The sequence below is a fragment of the Salvelinus alpinus genome, chromosome 25 (genome assembly GCF_045679555.1).
Source record: "Salvelinus alpinus chromosome 25, SLU_Salpinus.1, whole genome shotgun sequence".
Classification (NCBI taxonomy): domain Eukaryota; kingdom Metazoa; phylum Chordata; class Actinopteri; order Salmoniformes; family Salmonidae; genus Salvelinus; species Salvelinus alpinus.
Window position 1 is genome coordinate 31,402,290 of NC_092110.1, and position 27,808 is coordinate 31,430,097.

Consider the following 27,808-nt stretch of genomic DNA (forward strand, 5'->3'; position numbering starts at 1 on the left):
AATAGGGGAGAAAAAAAAAAAATATATATATATATATATATATATATATACAGTGGGGAGAACAAGTATTTGATACACTGCCAATTTTGCAGGTTTTCCTACTTACAAAACATGTAGAGGTCTGTAATTTTTATCATAGGTACACTTCAACTGTGAGAGACAGAATCTAAAACAAAAATCCAGAAAATCACATTGTATGATTTTTAAGTAATTAATTTGCATTTTATTGCATGACATAAGTATTTGATCACCTACCAACCAGTAAGAATTCCGGCTCTCACAGACCTGTTAGTTTTTATTTAAGAAGCCCTCCTGTTCTCCACTCATTACCTGTATTAACTGCACCTGTTTGAACTCGTTACCTGTATAAAAGACACCTGTCCACACACTCAATCAAACAGACTCCAACCTCTCCACAATGGCCAAGACCAGAGAGCTGTGTAAGGACATCAGGGATAAAATTGTAGACCTGCACAAGGCTGGGATGGGCTACAGGACAATAGGCAAGCAGCTTGGTGAGAAGGCAACAACTGTTGGCGCAATTATTAGAAAATGGAAGAAGTTCAAGATGACGGTCAATCACCCTCAGTCTGGGGCTCCATGCAAGATCTCACCTCGTGGGGCATCAATGATCATGAGGAAGGTGAGGGATTAGCCCAGAACTACACGGCAGGACCTGGTCAATGACCTGAAGAGAGCTGGGACCACAGTCTCAAAGTAAATCATTAGTAACACACTACGTCGTCATAGATTAAAATCCTGCAGTGCACGCAAGGTCCCCCTGCTCAAGCCAGCGCATGTCCAGGCCCGTCTGAAAATTGCCAATGACCATCTGGATGATCCAGAGGAGGAATGGGAGAAGGTCATGTGGTCTGATGAGACAAAAATAGAGCTTTTTGGTCTAAACTCCACTCGCCGTGTTTGGAGGAAGAAGAAGGATGAGTACAACCCCAAGAACACCATCCCAACCGTGAAGCCTGGACGTGGAAACATCATTCTTTGGGGATGCTTTTCTGCAAAGGGGACAGGACGACTGCACCGTATTGAGGGGAGGATGGATGGGGCCATGTATCGCGAGATCTTGGCCAACAACCTCCTTCCCTCAGTAAAAGCATTGAAGATGGGTCGTGGCTGGGTCTTCCAGCATGACAACAACCTGAAACACACAGCCAGGGCAACTAAGGAGTGGCTCCGTAAGAAGCATCTCAAGGTCCTGGAGTGGCCTAGCCAGTCTCCAGACCTGAACCCAATAGAAAATCTTTGGAGGGAGCTGAAAGTCCGTAATGCCCAGCGACAGCCCCGAAACCTGAAGGATCTGGAGAAGATCTGTATGGAGGAGTGGGCCAAAATCCCTGCTGCAGTGTGTGCAAACCTGGTCAAGAACTACAGGAAACGTATGATCTCTGTAATTGCAAACAAAGGCTTCTGTACCAAATATTAAGTTCTGCTTTTCGGATGTATCAAATACTTATGTCATGCAATAAAATGCAAATTAATTACTTAAAAATCATACAATGTGATTTTCTGGATTTTTGTTTAAGATTCCGCCTCTCACAGTTGAAGTGTACCTATGATAAAAATTACAGACCTCTACATGCTTTGTAAGTAGGAAAACCTGCAAAATCGGCAGTGTATCAAATACTTCTTCTCCCCACTGTATACACAGTATGTGTGTATAAAAAAAGTGGAACCTGAGATGCAGAGTTGTGAAATGTTTTTCTCCATCCAATATCACCTTAAGCTCAAACACTCTCTTTCTAGCCCTGGTCTGGATATCTGCTTATATAAGTAGATATTTCAATTCGTCTTGTGAGGGTGCAGGGTTTCCCAGACTCGGTCCTCGGGACCCCAAGTGGTGCCCGTTTTGTTTTTTGACCTAGCACTACACAGCTGATTCAAATAATCAACTAATCATCAAGCTTTCATAATTTGAATCAGCTTTGTAGTGTTAGGGCAAAAAAAACCTTGGGGTCCAGAGGACCGAGTTTGGGAAACGTTGGTATAGTGATAATGCCCTAAACAAGGGCTCTCCAAACCTGTTCCTGGACAGCTAACGTCCTGCAGGTTCAGTCCAACTCCAGTCTAGGTGTTCTAGATTAGGGTTGGAGCGAAAACCTACAGGACGGTTGCTCTCCAAGACCAGGGTTGAAGAGCCCTGTCCTAAACGTATTTCTGCTGACATCATCCCTCCCTAAGTATGCAGCAACTGTGGGACTTGTTATATTCAGAATGGATCTCCATTGATTTCTAGTTTCCTCTCTCCTTGAGGATGATACCACCAAGCAGTGACAGAGTTATTTAACCCAGAGATATAAATCAATCTGTAGCTCTATGTTACCTAGATCCAGGGTTTTATTACCTATGTCAATTAGGCAGTCTGAACACACAGAGCTTCCGCAGCAGTCAGTGGAGTCTTAGCTTTGCCCTATAGCTGCAATATCAAAGTGATATTTGATTGAAGCCATAGACATGGCTGGCAGAGGTAGGCAATCAACACAGCAAGGGAGGCCCCATAGGAGAAAGAAATTATACAAGCCCCTACAACAACTTGGGAGGTCTGGCAGCCGAGGTAGAAATGTGCCGACTAAGTCACTGTGGTGTGATGGGTTCAGATTCAGCAGACTACTAAAAGTAGCTGTCCTCTCTGGCAAGATGGTTGCCGGCTTTCTGGATAGGCACAAACCAAATGGACGGATGATTTATAACGTTGGAGAGCATACCGCTTCTGGCTTTCGCCACGTCTTTTCACTGAAGGCAGCCAAGTCAACAATATGTTTGAGATAAAGGCTCTCACACCTACAGGGATGTACTGTAAAACACTAAGAAGATCATACCTACCTAGTTCATCCACAAAGCTAGGAGGCAAGTGTGATATTGATACACCGTTTGTGTTTTAAACTGCACATCAGAACTAGAGGTCGACCGATTAATCGGAATGGCCGATTAATTAGGGCCGATTTCAAGTTTTCATAACAATCAGAAATCTGTATTTTTGGACACCGTTCTTTATTTAACTAGGCAAGTCAGTTAAGAACTCATTCCTATTTTCAATGAAGGCCTAGGAACGGTGGGTTAACTGCCTTGTTCAGGGGCAGAACGACAGATTTTTACCTTGTCAGCTTGGGGATTCGTTTTTGAACCTTCCGGTTACTAGTCCAACGCTCTAACCACCTGCCTTACATTGCACTCCACGAGGAGCCTGCATGGAAGGCTGACTACCTGTTACACGAGGGCAGCAAGAAGCCAAGGTAAGTTGATAGCTAGCATTAAACTTATCTTATAAAAAAACAATCAAACATAATCACTAGTTAAACTAGTAATATCAACCATGTGTAGTTATCTAGCGTGTCCTGCGTTGCATATAATCGATGCGGTGCCTGTTAATCTCTCATCGAATCACAGCCTACTTCGCCAAACGGGTGATGATTTAGCACTGTCGTTTCACCAAACATAACCATAAACATCAATGCCTTTCTTTAAAATCAATACACAAGTATATATTTTTAAACCTGCATATTTTGTTAATATTGCCTGCTAACATGAATTTCTTATAATTGGGGAAATTGTGTCACTTCTCTTGCGTTCCGTACAAGTAGTCAGGGTATATGCAGCAGTTTGGGCCGCCTGGCTCGTTGCGAACTGTGTGAAGTCCATTTATTCCTAACAAAGACTAATTAATTTGCCAGAATTGTACATAATTATGACATAACATTGAAGGTTGTACAATGTAACAGCAATATTTAGACTTAGGGATGTCACCCGTTAGATAAAATACGGAACGGTTCCGTATTTCACTGAAAGAATAAACGTTTTGTTTTCGAAATGATCTTTTCCGGATTCGACCATATCAATGACCAAAGGCACGTATTTCTATGTGTTATTATGTTATAATTAAGTCTATGATTTGATATTTGATAGAGCAATCTGACTGAGCGATGGTAGGCAGCAGCATGCTCGTAAGCATTCATTCAAACAGCCCTTTCGTGCGTTTGCCAGCAGCTCTTCGCAATGCTTCAAGCATTGAGCTGTTTATGACTTCAAGCCTATCAACTCCTGAGATTAGGCTGGTGTAACTGATGTGAAATGAAATGGCTAGCTAGTTAGCGGGGTGCGCGCTAATAGCGTTTCAAATCGGTGACGTCACTCGCTCTGATACTTGGAGTAGTTGTTCCCCTTGGTAACGATGCTTCGAGGGTGGCTGTTGTCGATGTGTTCCTGGTTCGAGTCTAGATAGGGGCGAGGAGAGGGACGGAAGCTATACTGTTCCACTGGCAATACTAAAGTGCCTATAAGAACATCCAATAGTCAAAGGTATATGAAATACAAATGGTATAGAAAGAAATAGTCCTATAAATCCTATAATAACTACAACCTAAAACTTGTAACCTGGGAATATTGAAGACTCATGTTAAAAGGAACCACCAGCTTTCATATGTTCTCATGTTCTGAGCAAGGAACTTAAACGTTAGCTTTTTTACATGGCACATATTGCACTTTTACTTTCTTCTCCAACACTTTGTTTTTGCATTATTTAAACCAAATTAAACCAAATTGTTTCATTATTTATTTGAGGCTAAATTGATTTTATTGATGTATTATATTACGGTAAAAGAAAAGTGTTCATTCAGTATTGTTGTAATTGTCATTATTACAAATAAATGAAAAAATATATATATATATATATAATTTTTTTATTATTATTATTATTATTATTATTTTATTTTTATTTTTAAAATCGGCCGATTAATCGGTATCGGCTTTTTTTGATCCTCCAATAACCGGTATCGGTGTTGAAAAATCATAATCGGTCGACCTCTAATCAGAACACTGTTTGAAGCTCACCGAACGCTTTTACGAAAAGCATGATCAAGACATCTTTAAAGAAACAAAGAAAATCTGTCCGTTTACTTAGCCTAGCAGGTGCTGGAGGATTAGCCAGTTTGCTAGGATCTTGATAATTGCTCACAACACATCTGACACATTTTGTAACACATCAAGTTTGTAGAATCGTTTGAAGCTGGAGCGTCAAGGATGGTCGGTTGACAACCACATAAAATCAATGCTAAAATGCTAAAATTTATTTATTTTATTTATTTAACTAGGCAAGTCAGTTAAGAACAAATTCTTATTTACAATGACGGCCTACCCCGGCCAAAGCTCCAGTATGAGCATTTATATCGTCAACAATGCTTTGATCAATCCGAGGTCCATTGAAAATGCCTTCACATTCACAAAACACACATAGCCCATCAAGCAGCATCACACCTCAGCAGACACTTTCAATCTGGAGAGAGTGCTCTGTCAGGAAATTGGGCGTGTGCACAGGGACAGACGGAGACATAATCCAAGTGCAGCTGAACACAACACAGCCCTCAATCACTCTCACACATTCACTCTTTCCTCACTGAGGCCGTCTTTCCTCCTCACTGAGGCCGTCTTTCCTCCTCACTGAGGCCGTCTTTCCTCCTCACTGAGGCCGTCTTTCCTCCTCACTGAGGCCGTCTTTCCTCCTCACTGAGGCCGTCTTTCCTCCTCACTGAGGCCGTCTTTCCTCCTCACTGAGGCCGTCTTTCCTCCTCACTGAGGCCGTCTTTCCTCACTGAGGCATTCATCATTCCAACCAATGACGAATCAGAGTTCACCAAGAAAGAGTCCACTCTTTTGTATGTTCTGCTGTTTGAAGCAGCAGTTTCTAAAATTAGAGGCTTTTAACCCAATGAGCAGAGAACAAGAAGGGATTTCCACCATTGGCTACTGTACTGTAGCATGATAGGACACTGCTGGGCCTTCGAATCTGTTCCAAGATAACACATTCATGCAAACTCAGAATGTTTCACAGAGGATAAACAAAGTATTTCTTGGGGATAATGAATTCCCTTGCTGGTTCTGACGATGCCCTTGCTTCAGTTGAGAAGACTGAATGAAATAATGAGTCTTAATGCATGACATCAGGCTCCATCTGGCTCTCTCCAATCTGAGCACGCAGGGTCGTGACCGAACGATTGAGTCACATTATACTTCCCAGGACACAGAGGGCTAAGGTTTCAAAGCTCCTTGTCAATTTAGATAGATTCCCTCTAAATTTAAAATGCATTATCATCAGGAAACAGCCGGCCCGGAGTCAGATGACAAATAGGGCGGGCTACAGCATCTAGATGTTGCCATGTAACTTCACAGAGAGAAGTATTTTGAGTTGCGCAGAAATATATCTATTTTTATAAAAAAGATGGCAGTAACAGATTTCTGAATTAATTCTCCAGTTATTAGCATAACCAGCAGTATGAGCTATCGTAAAAATGTTTTGCCAATGGACAAAATTGGGTTCTTACTAGTGGATTTATTACCTTGCAATTACACTAACACTTCTTGAACACCTATAAAATCCTTGAACTATCTAATTGGCTATAAAATAATACGAAAACGACGAGCAAAGATCTTATTTTAAGGCTTTACAATTAAATCCATGACCATATTGGAATCCCATTTCCTCCAAACTACACTAACAACCTCTCTGGCTCCGCTACCATCTCACTTCCCCTGGCTGTCAGTGTCACAGCCATGACTGGAGAAAAACGCCAATTCCTGCCAGACAGCCATTAACCCCAGAATGGCTGACCAACACAGACCCCCACATCTGCTGTCTGGGCTTGGCTTAGATATGAGCTGAGAAGGCGTGGCCTAATACCTAAAGCACTTGCAATATATTACACACGGTCTCCCAAAACCGTCTACATTATCCACAGTCTCCCAAAACCGTCTACATTATCCACAGTCTCCCAAAACCGTCTACATTACCCACGGTCTCCCAAAACCGTCTACATTACCCACGGTCTCCCAAAACCGTCTACATTATCCACGGTCTCCCAAAACAATCTACATTATCCACAGTCTCCCAAAACCGTCTACATTATCCACGGTCTCCCAAAACAGTCTACATTATCCACAGTCTCCCAAAACAGTCTACATTATCCACAGTCTCCCAAAACAGTCTACATTATCCACGGTCTTCCAAAACAGTCTGCATTATCCACGGTCTTCCAAAACCGTCTACATTATCCACGGTCTTCCAAAACCGTCTACATTATCCACGGTCTTCCAAAACCGTCTACATTATCCACGGTCTCCCAAACAAAAACATGGAGAGAGACTAGCTGGGGAGGGTCATTCCTATTTCATGAGCTTTTCATAGAGCGGCCATTTTACACTCTCTTTGTGGGTTTGGAGTAGATTTCAACCTCCCTTTCTCCTTCTACTGTGTGTGAAACGAATGAGGGTGGAAGTCTTGGAATAACAACAGTGTAATGTTTTAAGTCGTTTTCCTAAAATAGCCTAAAAATACAAATCTATCACATTGACTAGAGACTAGTTTTGTTTTGTAACAAAAAAATAGCCTCTCTGTCAAAACACACAGAGACGTATTTTATGTCCACTGTTTCCAAGGCCATCAAAAGGCCAGGGGAGTAAGACTTGGGCAAGATGAGTAAAAAGAGCAGATGTTTCGGTGAATACGGGACATGAGAAAAAGATATGTTGACAATCTGGGAACTTGTGCTTTCCTTCCCTGAGACGACTGGGCAATCATAATGCCAGGATTAGATTAGTTCCTTGGCATAAAAGGCATTCCTTGATGATTGCATATTGTATAGTGACAGGGGCGAACCTACCTCATTGTTCTTGTCACGGTACTATTTGATGACGGCACGTCTAGTGGCTTGGACCCCAGCACACTTCAACCCGACCCCCACTACCACAGACTCCCACTCAGAGAAAACAAAGCAGTCGTGTGGGGTCTGCACTTTTTAATCCACATAGCCTGCTCTCCTAGTATCGGCACAAAGTAGCCGGTCACGTCGCCATCACACCTTTGAACTGCTGAGGAGCATGGGAGGGAGCAGGGAGGGACACCCACAAAACACGCCTGGTTCCCGTCTGGTATCACACAAAAAAATCCCCTAATGCTGGAGTCATACAAGGAAACAGTTGGTGACGCGAGTTGAAACTTCGCCAAGAAAGGGGGTAGTCTGGGGTAATGATCTAATTCATTGGGGGTACTGGGAGGGGGACTTTGATTCTAATCCAATTTTTATAGATGTTATAGTTAGAGCAAACTAACACCTTGAAAAGAAAGGAAGGACTGCTGTGGCATCAGTGTTTCTGCCTTAGGGTTTATTCTACACCACCCTGGTTTGTAAATGGCGTACAGTTATTACTGGATTGTGGGCTTCATTCACTAAGATTGGGGGTGGGGGATTAAACAAGGCAGAGGGGAGTCTGGGTAATGAAGTCTATATGTGCAGCTACGGCTGTGGGGAGCAGGCTGCCGTGGCAGAGGCCCTCCCGACACAGAGCATGTGATATAGCTGTAGATGCGCGGCACAGGGTGAGCGCTCGGCCTTCGGCCTCTCCGTCGAGAGGAGGACAAACAGAAGTGGGAAAGCGGCAACTCATTTAAAAACATATGACCGCACACACAACCCCCTTCTATAGCTTCATGGCTGAAGTGCGCAGTTGCGAGTGCATCCTGACAGCAGGTAGGAGACGAGAGGAACTGCCTTGTGGTAAAGCTATTCAGAGCTCTAAAAGAACAAGACTGATGTCATTTAACTGAACTGAAATAATAAATAAACATCCGACGACTCAGAGCAGAAAACGTGCCTGAAAAGAAGAGCACAGAGAATTTAAAAAACAGCACAGCCTGCTTCAATGTCCATTTCTGTGTGCTTTTCTGCCTCAGGCCTATGCACTCACGATTTGGATGAGAAATAAAAAGGAAAAAACCCTTTCAAGCACAACTTTAAGCAATTTGGAGCAACTGAGTAAATATCTGAACAGGTCCATTGCGCCATTAAGGGGACCATTAACAAGCTGTAGTTCCAGTGTTTGACACAGAACAGTAATGTATGCAGTTAGCCTGAGGGAGTGGGAAAGTCAGCCGGCTCAAATAGTCAGCGTCTTCACTGGGCATATTATGGTCAGTGGGAGTGTCCTGAGAGCCATGCAGATGAAGGTTAGCAGAGTGAGGAGAACACACAGCTCTCTCTACCGATGTCATCAAGACCCCGCAGCTTCTGACCAATGAGTGAGTCAAGTGAACACACACACAATAAACACTCGCTGAAGTCCGCTCTCAATTGCAGTAAGCAGGACTAATGTAAAGTACTTTTTTTCTCCTTACTTTAGTTTATTAAAATGTATGTATCATTTTAGCAAATATTTTCGTACTTAAAAAAATTCTGCATTGTTGGTTAAGGGCTTGTAATTAAGCAATTCACGGTAAGGTTGCAGGTACCTGTTGTATTAGGCGCAAGTCACAAATACAATTTGATTTGATACCTACAACAATAAACACATGTCCATTAAAAAACACCCGACAAGGTAGACAAAATGGTAAACTGAGAATCAGTGTACCAGCTTACATTGACAACCAGCTTCTTTCTCAAGGCCATCAGACTGTTAAACAGCCATCACTAACAGAAAGGCTGCTGCCTTGGGTTGTGCCGTGGCGGAGATCTTTGTGGGCTATACTCGGCCTTGTCTCAGGATGGTAAGTTGGTGGTTGAAGGTATCCCTCTAGTGGTGTGGGGGCTGTGCTTTGGCAAAGTGGGTGGGTTATATCCTTCCTGTTTGGCCCTGTCCGGGGGTATCATCGGATGGGGCCACACTGTCTCCTGACCCCTCCTGTCTCAGCCTCCAGTATTTATGCTGCAGTAGTTTGTGTTGGGGGGCTAGGGTCAGTTTGTTATATCTGGAGTACTTCTCCTGTCTTATCCGGTGTCCTGTGTGAATTTAAGTATGCTCTCTCTAATTCTCTTTCTTTCTCTCTCTCGGACGTGAGCCCTAGGACCATGCCTCAGGACTACCTGACATGATGACTCCTTGCTGTCCCCAGTCCACCTGGCCATGCTGCTGCTCCAGCTTCAACTGTTCTGCCTGCGGCTATGGAACCCTGACCTGTTCACCGGATGTGCTACCTGTCCCAGACCTGCTGTTTTCAACTCTCTAGAGACCGCAGGAGCGGTAGAGATACTCTTAATGATCGGCTATGAAGCCAACTGACATTTACTCCTGAGGTACTGACTTGCTGCACCCTCGACAACTACTGTGATTATTATTATTTGACCATGCTGGTCATTTATGAACATTTGAACATCTTGGCCATGTTCTGTTATAATCTCCACCCGGCACAGCCAGAAGAGGACTGGTCACCCCTCATAGCCTGGTTCCTCTCTAGGTTTCTTCCTAGGTTTTGGTCTAGTTTTTCCTAGCCACCGTGCTTCAACACCTGCATTGCTTGCTGTTTGGGGTTTGAGGTTGGGTTTCTGTACAGCACTTTGAGATATCAGCTGATGTAATTAGGGCTATATAAATAAATTTGATTTGATTTGCCTACAGACTCAAATCATTGGCCACTTTAATTAATGGATCACTAGACACGTTAAATAATGCCACTTTAACAATGTTTACATATCTTACACATCTCAAATGTATATACTGCATTTTATACCATCTATTGTACCTTGCGTATGCCGCTCGGTCATCACTCAACCATATATTTATAAACTCAGCAAAAAAATAAACGTCCTCTCACTGTCAACTGCGTGTATTTTCAGCAAACTTAACATGTGTAAATATTTGTATGAACATAAGACTCAACAACTGAGACATAAACTGAACAAGTTCCACAGACATGTGACTAACAGAAATGGAATAATGTGTCCCTGAACAAAAGGGGGTCAAAATCAAAAGTAACAGTCAACTCCCGGGTGGCGCAGTGGTCTAGGGCACTGCATCGCTGCATCACCAGAGTCTCTGGGTTCGCGCCCAGGCTGGGCTGGGTTCGCGCCCAGGCTCTGTCGCAGCCGGCCGCAACCGGGAGATCCGTGGGGCGACGCACAATTGGCATAGCGTCGTCCGGGTTAGGGAGGGTTTGGCCGGTAGGGATATCCTTGTCTCAGTATGTAAAAAAATATATAAAAAAAATAAAATGTAATAAAATGTATGCACTCTACTGTAAGTCGCTCTGGATAAGAGCGTCTGCTAAATGACTAAAATGTAAAATGTATCTGGTGTGGCCACCAGCTGCATTAAGTACTGCAGTGCATCTCCTCCTCATGGACTGCACCAGATTTGCCAGTTCTTGCTGTGAGATGTTACCCCACTCTTCCACCAAGGCACCTGCAAGTTCCCAGACATTTCTGTGAGGAATGGCCCTAGCCCTCACCCTTCGATCCAACAGGTCCCAGAAGTGCTCAATGGGATTGAGATTCGGACTCTTCGCTGGCCATGGCAGAACACTGACATTCCTGTTTTGCAGAAAATTACGCACAGAACGAGCAGTATGGCTGGTGGCATGTCATGCTGGAGGGTCATGTCAGGATGAGCCTGCAGGAAGGGTACCACATGAGGGAGGAGGATGTCTTCTATGTAACGCACAGCATTGAGACTGCCTGCAATGACAACACCGCCCCAGACCATGACGGACCCTCCACCTCCAAATCGATCCCGCTCCAGAGTACAGGCCTCAGTGTAACACTCATTCCTTCGACGATAAACGTGAATCCGACCATCACCCCTGGTGAAACAAAACCGTGATTCGTCAGTGAAGAGCACTTTTTGAAGAGCACTTTTTGTCTGGTCCAGCGACGGTGGGTTTGTGCCCATAGGTGATGTCTGGTAAGGACCTGCCTTACAACAGGCCGACAAACCCTCAGTCCAGCCTCTCTCAGCCTATTGTGGACAGTCTGAGCACTGATGGAGGGATTGTGCATTCCTGGTGTAACTCGGGTAGTTGTTGTTGCCATCCTGTACTTGTCCAGCAGGTGTGATGTTCAGATGTACCGATCCTGTGCAGATGTTGTTACACGTGGTCTGCCACTGCGAAGACAATCAGCTGTCCATCCTGTCTCCCTGTAGCGCTGTCTTAGGGGTCTCACATTGCAATTTACATTTACATTTACATTTAAGTCATTTAGCAGACGCTCTTATCCAGAGCGACTTACAAATTGGTGCATTCACCTAATGACATCCAGTGGAACAGCCACTTTACAATTTATTGCCCTGGCCACATCTGCAGTCCTCATGCCTCCTTGCAGCATGCCTAAGGCGTGTTCACGCAGATGAGCAGGGACCCTGGGCATCTTTCTTTTGGTGTTTTTCAGTCAGGACACTAAAGAGGCCTTTCTACTAACTTTCCACAACTGTGACCTTAATTGCCTACCGTCTGTAAGCTGTTAGTGTCTTAACGACCGTTCCACAAGTGCATGTTCATTAATTGTTTATGGTTCATTGAACAAGCATGGGAAACAGTGTTTTAACCCTTTACAATGAAGATCTATGAAGTTATTTTGATTTTTACAAATTATATCTTTGACAGGGTCCTGAAAAAGGGCTGAGTTTATATACATATTCTTATTCCATCCCTTTAGATGTGTGTGTATTAGGTAGTTGTGGAAATGTTAGATTAATGTTAGATATTACTGCACTGTTGGAACTAGAAGCACAAGCATTTCGCTATACTCGCATTAACATCTGCTAACCATGTGTATGTGACCAATAAAATTTGATATGGTAAATCAAATCAAGTTTATTTTATATAGCCCTTCGTACATCAGCTAATATCTCGAAGTGCTGTACAGACACCCAGCCTAAAACCCCAAACAGCAAGCAATGCAGGTGTAGAAGCACGGTGGCTAGGAAAAACTAAAGACATAAAGACTTCCACTTATTAAAAAAATAAAACTGTCCAAACACAACTCATAGGCGTTTGGTGCTTTACTACTCACTGGTGAGAACTACAAAAGGGAAACCCTTAGACCTGGACAGTCACCACCTGCCAGCAATAATCCTCACACTTTGGTGAGGACATAAAACGAAGTTACTAAAACCTGAAAAGAAAAACACACGTTCGAAATAGAAAGCCAGGCAGTGCCGAATCCCTGGTGTAGGGCTAGGCAATATATCAATTGAATTTGATTAATTAGAATTTATGTTTGTGCCGATATTCCAAATGCCTGTATCGCAATAATGACGTTTTTATGAGTGTTTATGTCTGCTTGTTCTCATGTTGTCATTTTGGTCTCGTCTCCTTCTGTGCTCACCTTCCCATTTACACCAGAGATCTGACGAGATGCACATGTCTCCGCCATAACAACACGAGTCTACCCAAAAGACCACAGAAAGCCCACAGAAACGCATTGGGCTTATTTTGGACAGATTTTGGTGTCCATTCTTCTATGGTTTACAAACACACACCACCAAGCCCCTGTCACTCACACAACAAAGATGAGAGATCACTTCTTCCTCTCTGACAAGCAGTTTCAAACTCGCTATTTGCATTTGAGGTTTGGTCCAACAGAATCAGAGACATTATTTTACTATCTTTTATTATCTCTAATAGAGAAGTTACCTTTTCTAACAATACCCTTTTTATGGCTCAACTGCTCACATTGAGAGCAGAGCAGACACTACCAACACGGGAGTATCAATAAACATTGATTCTGGAAAATAAATGCTCAGTTTGTCGCGCGCGGCATTGCACTACCAAATACCGGTGGCAGCATTTTAGCTGTCTAGTGTGTGTTTTATAAATGTGCAATAAACCTATATTTAGCCTAGATATAATTTCACGAGCCTTGAATTCATTAGATTATTGTTGACTGTTTGAAATGCAGTGTATTTGACCTTTAAATTGTCAAATAAAAACGGTTGTTTTTAGTTTTAAAATCAAGATATACACTAACGTCACTTAGAACTGTCCTTGTTTTTGAAAGAAAAGCACATTTTTTGTCCCTTAAAATAACATAAAATTGATCAGAAATACAGTGCAGGCATTGTTAACGTCGTAAATTACTAATTGTAGCTGGAAACGGCAGATTTTTTAATGGAATATCTACATAGGCATACAGAGATATGATTTTTAGTCCATATTGCCCAGCCCTTCCCTGGTGTAGCTATAGGCTACATCAATAGATGGCTCCATTTGTGTCTGGAGAAACCACTTGCCAATAGAATGACCCTCTGCCCTGCAATTGACCACTTCAAAGACATTTCCCCTTCCTTTGTTGTCAATGGGGTGTCATATGGACACTGTCACATGAGAACCAACATTCCACACCGCAGATTGGTTTATTCAACCATCGTTGACAAACTTTCAAGTTCGTCTAGTCTGAACAGATTCTCACAGGTTATAATGCACTTCGGGTTTGGGTGCAAGATGATTCTCAGAATTCATTTCAGCAACCACTACCTGTGAACACTGGACAAGATGTGGCATGCCTGGAAAGCAGAGGGATTTGGGCTTTTCAACATTTAGTGGCTATTTGAGACAGTGTGAGAAGAGCTGTTCATCTCAACATTACCGATTTACAGGGAACAATTGAAAAGATAAAGTGCCTTCAGAAAGTTAAAAAAACAGCATAGTTTCCACACAGACCCACTCTCTCCAAGATACTGTTGAGAGACCGTGTGAAGGTTTAGTGCAGAGCTGACCACAAGGAGGAACAGCTACAAAACAACCACAGCCAGATCTGAACACCTACAGGCTAAAGGCTATAGGTAGTCATCAATAAAACATGACAATACGGTGCAAAGTGTTCGATTTGGCTGCTCCTTGCCCCCAGCTCCGCTAAAATCATTGAAAACTACATACCGTTCAAAGGATTGTTAAATAAATGTTAACTATTTGGTTGTAATATCATCACCTCTTGAAGAGCATGCCTTCAGAAAGTATTCATACCCCTTGACTTATTCCACATTTAGTTATGTTACAGCCTGAATTCAAAATGGATTAAAATGTTGTTGTTTTTTTCTCACCCAACTAAACACAAAGTGAAAACATGTTTTTAGAAATGTTTGCAAATGTATTATAAATGGAATACAGAAATCTAATTTACATAAGTATTCACACCCCTGAGTCAATACATGTTAGAATCATCTTTGGCAGCGATTACAGCTGTGAGTCTTTCTGGGTAAGTCTCTAAGAGCTTGACACACCTGGATTGTGTAACATTTTCCCATTATTCTTTTGAAAATTCTTCAAGCTCTGTCAAATTGGTTGTTGATCATTGCTAGACAACCATTTTCAGGTCTTGCCATAGATTTTCAAGTAGGTTTAAGTCAAAACTTTAACCCGGCAACTCCAGCGTAGTTGGCGTTGTGTTTTAGGTTATTGTCCTGCTAAAAGGTTAATGTCTCCCAGTGTCTGATGGAAAGCAGACTGAACCAGGTTTTCATCTAGGATTTTGCCTGTGCTTAGCTCCATTCTGTTTTTTTATCCAGAAAAACTCATACTCATAACATGAAGCAACCACCACTATGCTTTAAAATATGGAGAGTGGTACTCACTAAAGTATTGTATTGGACTTGTATTAAACATAACACTTTGTAATAAGAACAAAAAGTGAATTACTTTGCTACATTTTCTGCAGTATTACTTTAGTGCCTTGTTGCAACAAAAAAAAAAATGCTGAGTGAGAAAGGCCACCTCTATCTTTGTAGTGACTGGGTGTATTGATACACTATCCAAAGTGTAATTAATAACTTCACCATGCTCAAAGGGAAATTCAATGTCTGCTTTTTTTTTTTTTACCCACCTACCAATAGGTGCCCTTCTTTGCGAGGCATTGGAAAACCTCCCTGGGCTTTGTTGTTGAATCTGTGTTTGAAATTCACTGCTCGACTGAGGGACCTTACAGATAATTGTATGTGTGAGGTAGTCATTCAAAAATCATGTTAAACACTATTATTGCACACAGAGTGAGTCCATGCAACTTATGTGACTTAAGCACATTTTACTCCTGAACTTATTTAGGCTTACCATAACAAAGGGGTTGAATAAATATTGACTCAAGACATTTCAGCTTTTCATTTTCAAAAAACGTAATTAAACTTTGACATGATGAGGTATTGTGTGTAGGCCAGTGACCAAACATCTCAATTTAATCAATTTTAAAGTCAGGCTGTTACAACAAAATGTGGGAAAAGTCAAGGGGTGTGAATACTTTCTGAAGATGCTGTATACTACTGATGTGATGTGCTTGAAGATTGAGGTGACTGAGCAGTGAGGACAAGTGCAACTTCAATGATTGGTCATTAATAGAGTGATTAAGAGGTGAAAAGGTCAGATAAAGACAAACGGGGAGCTTGGCCAATCCCCATGGGTGCAGTACACTTTGACTCACACTCAAGACTGTTGGTTGTAGGTGTGACACAGTGACCCGCATTCACTCTCAGTGAGAATGTTCTGGTAGGCTGTACGATGAACAACTGTTGAAATGGAAATTCAGGACCTGATTATGCCCAGAGTATACCAACTGAGAATACAAATGTCAAGCTTTGAATGGAAAAAAAAAAGAGCTTTTGAACTACCTAGGGTGGAAAATCAGGAAAGAGACCCGACAACACCATTTTAAAGGAGTCTGTTTGACTTAATAAGGAAGTATTTAACAAAGTTTATAAATTAGCAGGGGACTGATGAAAGCTCAGCGTGAGGGAGGGGTGGGTAAATTAAGACCAAATGTGTCTAGCTCCCCATAAAATCCAGTCAGCGTAAGCACCGTTTCTGGTCTGCTCGTATTTACCAATGTGTAGGCCTCATGGCGGAAACTTAGCAATGCCAAAAGCAAAGTGCCATAGTTGCATACAAGGAGCATTGAGGATGCTTGAGGGACTTGGAGTGAGACTCTGCGTTCACCTGGAAAAGATCAACTGGTGACTTTGGAAAACATATGGTCCAGTGTGCTGCGGAAGGAATATAAGTGCATGAGTGTATCTGCTGTGAAAAAGAATGAAAGTTCCTTTGAAGTCTGAGGACTTTATTACTTTTAAGGATTCAACTTAATTCCTGTCTCCTGGAGTACTAAGACAACGTTGCTCCAAAGTAGGCAGAGGCACTACTTTGACAGAACCACGTTAGGCAGAGACATAATACATTCAGCTGTATTAAAGTTTGTACCCATCTGGGAACAGCTTAAATCTCTCAGCACATTTGTGTTTTTTTTCAGCTTTACAATATGTGGAAAGAATGGGTACATTGTGCATGTCCCAACTCTCCAGGGAGGCAGACCTGCTTGACAAGTGGATATAGTATGAGGAAGGACATTAAGGATATCTAAAACAAAGTTCCTGAGTTCCTGAGTCTTTTAACCTGTCTTTTGTTGATTAATGTAGAAAATCTGTTGAAAGAGGCATAATTGCAAACAGCATATCCAGTCATGTAAAGAACAACCTAAATCTAGCCATTAATGACATCATAAGACCTTGTTGATGGCTTACTCATAGCAAGCTTCTCAAAGAGAGAACACATCTGAAAGCCCTTCCTCCATGAACCCACTGCAGTTTTCAAATTGTTTCTTTTTGGGTTTTTTGTTGTTGCTACTTTTACCCTTTATTCTTCCCAATTTCATGATATCCAGTCTTGTCCCATGGCTGCAACTCCCGTACGGACTCGGGAGGCGAAGTTCGAGAGCCATGAGTCCTCAGAAACACCACCCTGCCAAGCCGAACTGCTTCTTGACACACTGCTCGCTTAACTCGGAAGCCAGCCGCACCAATGTGTCGTAGGAAACACCGTACAACTGGCAACCGAAGTCAGCTTGCAGGCGCCCGGCCTGGAGTCGCTAGAGGAGTCGCCGCTAGAGCGCGATGGGACAAGAACATGCCGGCCGGCCACTCTCCAATAACCCGGATGACACTGGGCCAATTGTGCGCCGCCTCATGGGTCTCCCAGTCACGGCCGGCTGTGACACTGCCTGGGATTGAACCCGGGGCTGTAGTGATACATCAAGCAATGCAATGCAGTGGCTTAGACCGCTGCGCCACTCGGGAGGCCCTCCCACTGCAGTTAAGTGAACACGAGGAAACTGCCCCTGTGCAGAGGCCATGGAACAAATCAATGAAGTAGTTCATTAATGAAGAGGCACGGCATGTCAGGGAACACTTAAAAAGGAGCTGTTCATGGCAATCTGTGACAGGCCCCCTGACGGTGGGCCTCCACACTCCCATGCACAACAAAGGCCGGTGCACTCCTGACCCCTCTCTCCGATCACACACCGTCCTATTTTCCCAGATTTCCTCGCACCCCCTTATTCCGATGAATGATCCTGTGTTGTGGCAGTGGTGGGGGGGATATTGTATCCCAACAGCCCAGGGTCACCAAGGGGAGCCCAGGCCCCAAATCGATTGGGAAAGTACCGTGACCCATCCCACCTTTCCACTGTTTAGCCACATGGGGGGAGGGACTTCTCATCTGTAGGAAGGCCCCAAAGAGTGAGAGAGAGAGCCTGAGACTGGGAGATAACAGGGAGCCTGCTGTCCCTGGCTCCAGTTATGCAAGATACCTTACACTTCAAACACACACATTGGAGGAAACATGCTGGGTACTCTTAGGGTGACAAAAAAGAGGACTTTCCATAGTTTCCGATAGAAAGGTTGTGTGATACCAAATAAAATACAATTTTATTGGTCACATACACGTTTACCACATGGTATTTCTGCTTGTTTGCTCACTAGACTGTCAGAAGTGAGGATGTAGACAAAATACATTGTCTAAAAAAATAAAAAAGACCAAGATGAAGAATGAAAAGATACAAAAAACAACAACAAAAAACACTTAACCAGCTTCCGATGTCCAGAAGGAACAACCGTAGGTCATTAACCAGTTCCAACAGAATCTGGCAGGGGATCATATTTACTATGGATCAGGTTTGGTCCAAAGCTCTGAGGAGAAATGGTCTGAATGTGGTGATCCTTCCAACGAAATCATTTCAATTACACTAAGTATTAATAAGCTCCTTAAGAGGATGCAGGCCAAGGTGGCTGGCAGTCTGGGCAGCTCATTCATTGATTGTCTCTGCACACTTTATCCTTGGTGTCTGAGACCTTGTTAAAACTTTCCTCCATGCCACCTGTTCTGCGCTACAGGTGCTCACTCCAGCCCAGCCTGGTGGTTCCCACGGACTATGCCTAGGAATCTCTGAATAGATGAGGCGATGCCTTCCACTGGCCCGGGAAGAAAATCCCAAATTGTTTGCATATAGTCAATTTACACACAGGTCTGACACATGTTTTGTGTGGACCCCAGGAAGAGTAGCTGCTGCTTTTGCAACTGCTAATGGGGATCATAATAAAATACCAAATCACAACAAATAATGAAGGGTTGTCGGACACACCATCAGGCTGCTCATCTAGAGGGAACAGGGTTGCAGGCGTCATGAGAAAACCTATTACTATTTGTCTGTAGATACAGTCAGGGGTATATTACTGTTAAACCTTCAGATTACACACCGCAGAGTGAAGCAGCCTGGGGTGGCTGGAAGATAGATTATATCAACAATCTTTTTTATAAAGGATATAAATTGCATCCATTTCTCAGTATGCAAAGAGGAACCTGTTGATTGATAAATATTCTGTGTAGCTTGGCAAATAAATAAATGTCTCTCTGAATGACAACAATGATGTTTGTTTCTAACATTAGGGCTGTTTTCCTAAAGAAATTAATGCGCTTTGTGGTTTTTTCCCTCGCTTCTTTGTAACCTTCATCCCATCCGCTATCCACTGCTTTTCACAATCTTGGGGAATTCAATTAGAAACCACCAAGTATGAAGTGGAGACCACTTCCTCATTGTTAACCAGATACATAGAACAGACTCAGCACATGAGATTAGAGCTGGTGCAAACAGTTGCCCCGAATGCCAGGGTCATTCGCCTGATACTTCCCAATAATCTCCATACAGAACCATGCAGTTGAGACCACATGCCCCACCAGAAGCATGCAGTTGAGACCACATGCCCCACCAGAAGCATGCAGTTGAGACCACATTCCCCACCAGAAGCATGCAGTTGAGACCACATTCCCCACCAGAACCATGTAGTTGGACAACATTCCTCACCAGAACCATGTAGTTGGAACACATTCCTAACCAGAACGATGCAGTTAAGACAACATGCCGGGATAAAATATCCAGAGGGTGCAGGAATGTATGTACAGAACGACAACAACAAATCCATGCAAAATGCTGGCTGTAAATGTCCATGATTCAACTGAGAAAAATGAGCAGTATGTATGGAGGAGAGAGACAGAGTCAATGAGCCTGGCTGGTCCAACATTGGACCCCCTATTGTGATCGTGTGTGGGCCACTGCCATGCTCAGATTCCAGGAATGTTTCTCTGTGAAAGGAAGGCCCATGTTTGCACAATGGGTGCAGTCGGGGAACATGAAACATCATCCAATTTACAGGCCAACACAAAGGATAGGCCCAATTTATGCAACACGTGTGGGTTTCACACTGATGTGCTATCCTGTAACACACATTTACCTTTGAGTAGGAAACTGCACAGTTTGTTTGCAACCCATAAATCAGAAACGACTGACAGCTGAAGTTCCATAAAACCAAAAGAACAAGAACAATCATATCAAAGCACTATGGATTATTCAACCGTTGTTCAACGCTGATAGTCAGTCAGACCAGCAATTTAGTACTTGAGGCTTCGTTCCCATTGTGACTGTGGCCAAAGCAAAGTAACTTCTGCACAGTCAAAGAGACTTCCTTGCTCAAAATGAGAATGTATGTGATCAGACAAATATATAAAGCAAGTCTCTTGTAAAATTACAACTAAGGCAGGTAGAACAAAGGCATGGAGAAGTTGCCTCATTTTACAGCAACCCAGAGGGGCGTTAATGACAAGGGACAAACATCCTCTTAGTGGACCAACTGTTTTTATAGTTGTGGTTTTTAGGCCACGGTAATCCGAGTAACTATTTTAGTAGCTCCACCTCTGCTGGACACATTAAGCCCATTTATTTGGAGATGAGAGACAAAGCTTTTACAATCCACAAGCTTAATTAAAGTTCTGTCCATTGTAATTGGTTTATGTAGAAATAAATCACACAACAGACTAGGTCCCATTAAGCCCTGTAAGTGTCAGTGTCTCCTAGATAGTGTGTCTCCCTGTGCTACACTGTGGGGATAGCAGGCTCATCTGAACAGACCTGGTCAATGCCATCAGTCCAGTCTGAGGATGAAGGGTGAGCATATCACTCATTCCAGAGCACTCATAAGAGACAAGCTATCATCACATAGGACTGGAATCGGCCCACGTGAAGCAGACGTCATGCCATCTGGTCCACAGATATTCACCCTAATCGCACCCCTCCCACAATTAATCTCGCACTCCAATAAGTACAGCCTTAGCACGAAAGTGCCTAGTTTAATGTGAAACCAAAACTTGGATGCCAAAATGTGTAGGCCTAAAACACCAAGCTGACAATTATCAAAGGCAATGATCAAAACTGAAATGGCAATGGTTTTTCTATATATTGCGAAACATTGCTGCACTGTCGAGATTTTTCAGTCCTGAAATACAGACTTGAGTAGGCTACATTCAGACCGTCCTCAACTGTCACTTCAAGGGCAAAATGGAGACGCTAGCAATTTTATAGCAAGACAATTCTCTAGTCACAGAATCAGTACAATGCTGGGAATCCAAAACAGCCCTGTCAGATCTCCTTCGTGCACTCTAGACTGTGATGTCACCTAATGCCCATGTGAAAGAAAGCCTTTAGTGTATACAGAAAATAAAGCAAATCTTTATTGTTAAGCCATTAACATGGAGGGAGGAATAGGAATTGTCTGTTTGCCTCATTACATTTTAATAGGACGTTCCGACTGACATCTTTACCAGGACAAAGACATGCCGATGTCAAGCTCTTTCCAAAAGCCAATGACACATTGTTTGATTAGCTAGCGTCAAGCCAAATGGATAGGCTCTGAAATTAAAAGATCAGTTGATGTTTACTGGTCATGAAAGCATACAGTTACTTGCTGTATAACTCTGGTAATAGAGCTAAATGTGGAATAATCTGAAATGTGTAGCTCTGACTATGCTTTTCAAGAGGTGATGATATTAAAACCAAATAGTTTATCAAATGTATTTAACAATCCCTTGGAAATGGCACGTAGTTGTCAATGGTTTTAGCGGAGCTGGGGGTCTTTTGAGATGTTTTATTGATAACGACCTATAACCCAGTGCATTTCCAGTTGTCACTAGTTACCACAGCCATGAAAACAAAATTGTGCTTTTTGGTCTTAATTTAAGGTTAGGCATAAGGTTACCAGTGTGGTTTAAAATCAGATTAATAAAAAATAAAAAAAAGTTGTAGACATAGGCAGGGCTTAGCCATAATTATGACTTTGTCGCTGTGGTAACAAGTGATGACCAGCTTTTCCTGGTCAGGTCATCAAGAATTTAAAAAACTCCTGGCCCCACTAGGCCACCAAAAATCAATCCAACCATTTTGATCCAGATTTGTATTTATTTATCGAAACTGACACCAGGGAGCTGCGTTCCACCTTTAGGTGTCTGTAGAAAGATTAAGCACCAACAGGTGCCTGCCCCATCAGACCTCCAGAAACACAACCCTTCTCTCTAATTCGGGTGTGTAGATAAATCAGTCTGAGCTTCCCTGGAATCAAAGCCTCAATCCGGTGCCAGGATGTCATTCTGACAACATGCACTCAAGGTTTGAGGCGTGTAATATTGAGTAATATTCTCTCAAGTCAAAGAACATCTAAGAGAGGGAAAACGTACTATCATAAGGAGATACTGTCTGTATGTATGCATGAGGACAAACTGACTACCTTTGTTTAGCATGAACCTACTGTCCCTCCTGCAGCATTTCATGAACATGGATGAAGATAAGCAGCACACCTTGCATGCAAACAATGGCAATAAAGCCATATTTGGAGACATGAACAAGGGCTTAGATGGGTCTCCTTTGACTGCCAGTCAGTATTATCCCAACACATGACTGCTATGAAATGTTGCATTTATGGATGACATCTTTATCTGGTCATGACTGGGCATTTCATACACAACATATAATGGATCCAGGGCAGGCACAATTAAAAAAAGATACCCATGTGGGAAATGCTCAGTCAGTGCTCTCATTAGGCTGTATAGGGTTAGGGGGTGGGGGTGGGTTTTCATAGAACAAAGCGGAAGTGGTCTTTCTGTTAACGACCTGCAAGTTTGATGAAGCTTACCTGCCCCGGTATCTGTGCCGTTAGAGACCTCTCAAACGCACAGATACTGGGGCAAAGCTTACCCATCTATAAACCACAGGAAAAGTCCTATTCTCGGGCGTGGCCTATTGATGCAAAATAAATACCTAATTTATTGAACAGGTGCCACAATTGCAAAGCTCTTCTATTCCTCAATAGACATTAAAAATAAAGAAAATGTAGAGCAATTGTTTGCATGATAACTGTTTCCATTGAACTGTCCATGTTTTCGTGGGAAACTCTCGATATTGTCATCTGGGCCAAGATATTCGTTTTTGAAATCGTTGATTGTAAACTAATGGTCAAAGGGGATGTCCCAAGTAAACAAAGCGGCTAATACCGATTATGCGGTTCAATTATCCAATAAAAACTATGTGGCTATTATTATATTCTGTACATAACAGCAACATCAAAACGGTGTAAAATAAATGACGATTAGTAGCCGAATTGGAGAAAACAAGTTTCCACTTTCCTCTGTGTGTGAGAGCAATGCCAGAACAAATGGCTCTAGTGATTGATGAAAACGCCCAACAATTCAGGAAAAAAAGCCTACTGTGATGATATAGAATTTTGCCAGTTAGTTTAGGGTACCTTTATAACCGACATAGGTACTACAACTAGGTCTAAGTAATGCATTATAACCTTCGACGTGTCCGGTGATGCTACCGAATGTGGACCTTAAAGTAGCCTATAGGCTTTGGAATTCACCACACCACTCACCTCCTCCAAAGCAGTCACGGTACTCCTACAGTGGGACATTCTAGTGGTGAAGTTTGATGCAGTTGGCGCTTTATAATCTTCATTTGTCTCCGCCATGAACTCGGACACTGTAATTTGGTCCGGCATACTTTATCCTTTAAGAAAATATATTGTATTCCTTCCTGTTAAACACCCGGGATTTAATTAGAATTTGAGAAAAGCTTACGTTTACAATAATATAAAAGTCTGATAAAATGCTCTCATGTAAAGCATTGCTGGATGTGTGTTGTTCCCTTGTTCGCGCTCGAGCAGTCACACTGCAACAATGTTGCGCGCCTGATTGTAACAGTCGCTGCGGTAGCCTTTCCGATTCCAGATGGCTCGCGGTCACTGCTCTTCCCCGTCAATTTGGCGGGTCCCACTCGATTTGCAGGGAAATCCAAAAAGATTAAGCTTCTATGATTTTCTCTTCTGTAGGTGCCCTCTCTCTTCCGAACCTCAGATAAAGCCTGTGAACTTCTTTCCACGCATGGGAAACAACGAGGCGTTCTAATGCAAGCTCAGAAATTGACAAAGGTGAAGGAGGGATTCAATGGATGTGCACTATCCAATGGAGATCACCAGCTGGTCAATTTGACCCAATCAGAGGCGATGGAAGGCGTGGTCTCTGTCATCATTACAGCGGCATCCAGAGGTTTTTTAAGGTAGATCAAAACTCCTGAAATAGCCTATATAAATAATATTGAATTTGTTTATTTTTATGTTTCCATCAATTTTAAGATTAAACTGTGTCAGACTAAGATCTATTTTCTTAATTCCTACGCACATTAAATTACAGTTAATTTATTGTTTTGACCTACTTCAGTCAATTCCATTTTTGTCATTTATCAGATGCTCTTATCCAGAGCAATTTACAGGAGAAATTAAGTACCTATTGACAGGTTTTTCACCTAGTGGGCTCAGAGATTCAAACCAGTGACCTTTTGGTGACTGGCCCAACACTTAACCACTAGGCCAGTGGTTCCCAACCAGGGGTACTCGGTCCCATGGGGGTACTTGGCCTATAAACAGGGAGTACTTGAGAAGACTCATGACACCATAGACCTACTGGTAAAATGCATGTGAGGGGATACTACATAAGTACTCCAGGCAGGGCAAAATTCAGTTGGTGGTAAAGTAACCAAAAAAGGTTGGGAACCACTGCACTAGGCTAGCTGCCACCTAAATGGACTATACAATGAAAGCTTGGGGAAATAAAATTATTATTAGCAACAGCTTAACATTCAAAGTCTTGGAAAGTCACTAGAGAGTGCATTATTAATTATTTTATGGTGCATTTGCAAAAGGGTTAGGCTATATCACCATATTTTCCATGCTGTTTGATGGTTAAAAATGTAGATACTTTTTATGTTTGGGGAAAACATGATCTCTTTGAATACAGTGTTAAATACAGAACATGCATATTTAAGTCTTTATCAGAAGAGCCTTCTTTTGACGTTGCTATATCAAACAATCCTGCCTGTCATATGAGAAAATAGTAGTTTAAAAATATGTCTATTTCTCTCTCGTTTCATTATTATTTTATTGTAGAATGTATGATAACACTAACTTCCTGTAGCACTTGCTTTCTTCCTGTAGGGCTCCAGAGAGCAGGTAGACTTTGTAATGTAAAAGCCTTAATCCTGATTGACTCCTTCTGTCATTTCAGTAGGCCTAATTCACCAAGAGGAGAAGGAGACGGATTGAGAGAGATGTAGAGAGATGGAAAGACCAATAGAGAGACAGACAGATAGGCAGGCAGGCAGGCAGACCGAGACAGAGACCTGAACACTTGGTTCTTATGACACGATGATCACTTCCAGTTTACTGCCTCCTCTCTCTGTCCACCTTTGGTCATGGAGGGAAGGCAGGCTCCCATTTTAAGAAGCATTCATACAACTAATGTTAACACTGACAAGAAGTTTCTACTATGGCGATGGTAGCGTTGCACCCTCCTGCGTCGGAACAAAAGACTAATTAAAATGATAATTTAGTGGAGGATTACTATCTCTATCTCTGTGCACTCTACTAGAAAAGCATGCACCAATTATATCTAGTCATATTAGTACTGCCATGATACAGTGAGCAGAGTATCCTCATGGGAGGAAACACTCACTTGTTTTTTAGAAAGTACAGCCAGAAAAAGATATTAAACTTTCATATTGCTTCCAAAACATTGTTGAGAAGTAAACAAAATAATTTTAAAAAGTCTCTCCCACGCTGTAGATTTCAGAGGGAGCTTGAAGGAGCGATTCACTCAGCTCCCAGTAGGCTTGTGTTTTTCCTGGGCTTTGTGATGAAGAATCTGCTGACGTTCCCTGGTTCATTCAACCTCGGCGGGGCCGCCACCATTTATAAATAGAGACCCAGTGGCAGGCTGGAACCCTGGGCAGCTTTTAAATCACAACACTGGGCTGTGTTCAGTACCCCCAACACATTATTTTAGCTGGGCAACGCCTCTCAACATGCTGCTAAATGAACTAGTTGATAGTGTGGAGGCTCGGGCTGACCCTCACTCCCAATGAACATCTGCCAGCCAGAGTTACAGCACTGAGGCCAAAGGAAGCCACATCCCACCTTGATTATTAACATGTTTTCACATTGTTGCACACTGGGATGTGGTTGAAAGGATCATCATTCACTCCTCTCTGTATGGGCTCGGGGTTCTCCTGACCACATGACCTGACTGGAAAACTCTGGGCCCTGGATGATTATCCATCCCTGTGCCCATCGAAAGTTTGAAAATAAAACTTTTCTTTTAGCCAACATAACATTCCACTAGGCACAGACGTCAATTCAACGTCTATTCCAAGTTGGTTCAATGTAATTTCATTGAAATGACATAGAAACAACGTTGATTCGACCAGTGTGTGCCCAGTGGGATGTACATATAGTCTTGGATTAAAACCAGTATCCATATTGTGATGCCTCAATGTTTTGTTGTTGGTTTTTACAGCCGAGTTGTTGCCAATTTGATGATCTAGTCACGTTGGTGGAGTTTAATTAAACAGTTGGTGTAAATATCATAGAAGAGTGTAATTGTCTTTAGGACAGCTGTTTTTTAGTTTGTGTTTCTTTACGTTATATGGAATTGTTGTACTGTATGTGTGTCTAGTTTTGTTCAATGTTGTGTTAGTGTATGTAAGTTGTTTTGTCTGAAACTTTGTTCCCCCTGCTGCTGTTGGACCAGGTCTCCCTTGAAAAACACATTTTATCTCAATGAGAAAACACTGTATAAATAAAAGTTAAATTTAAAAAACTTTAAAAATGAAGTGCTTCGAAATCAGAAACTGTCAGTCTGCCTAATAAACTGAAAACAAGCTTGTTTATTAGTCAGGGGACATCCTCTGCCGGACAGAGAATAATCAAAATATCAGACGCAGTGAATATCAACTCGGAAAGCCAACTGTGTTTATTACTGCAGATATCAATGCATGACATAACGGTATTGGCACTGCTGGAGAACTTCTTTGAAATTAGAATTTCAAATGCACCTAACACAAGTCCAACAATCCCTTGATTCTGCATTTCATTTGATGTAGTGTATGCCAAGCGGCTCTCTTCTTTCAGAATAATCATACTACAGTGTAGAGATACATAATTCACGTTCATACAATATGGAGTATTACTTACACAGGAGCCAGGATCCAAAGACAGTTGCAGACACAGAGGACAGTAGCCCAAAGCAGACATAATTCTGTATTAAAGGTCTCTTGGATGTTCATGATTACCATTATGTCCTACATTGAAAAGGCCGACCCATGGGGTGGGGTTCTGGTACATTCCGTCTTCTGATTCTGGTCAGAGAAACACCACACATCCAATGAATTTTCATTGACTTGGCACTTCCTTGTTATGGGAAACTAACATCATGCCAAAGCAATGATCTAGATGGTTGTAATGGCACTTTTTCCTAATTCCACTGCCGGGGCTTTATTCCTTCGCAGGGTTGTGTAAGTAACAGGTGAAAGAACCACGCAAATCATTTATCCACTTTCAAACAGGATTTGAA

At 42.4% G+C, this 27,808-nt stretch overlaps 1 protein-coding gene across 7 annotated transcripts in view; it reads right to left on the minus strand.

Annotated features, from left to right (window-relative positions):
- The window catches only part of LOC139553808 (arf-GAP with SH3 domain, ANK repeat and PH domain-containing protein 2-like), a 101,779-nt gene extending 77,436 nt beyond the window's left edge, over positions 1 to 24,343 (minus strand). For 4 of the 7 annotated variants that reach the window (XM_071366502.1, XM_071366506.1, XM_071366504.1 and 1 more), the window contains exon 1: positions 23,779 to 24,342. In XM_071366502.1, coding sequence (XP_071222603.1) covers positions 23,779 to 23,904 — 126 coding nt within the window. In that variant the 5' untranslated portion in view covers positions 23,905 to 24,342. Of the gene's footprint in view, positions 1 to 23,778 lie in introns of all 7 variants that reach the window. The other 3 variants (XM_071366501.1, XM_071366499.1, XM_071366505.1) reach the window with 2 other exon arrangements.
- Positions 24,344 to 27,808: the final 3,465 nt, after the last annotated feature.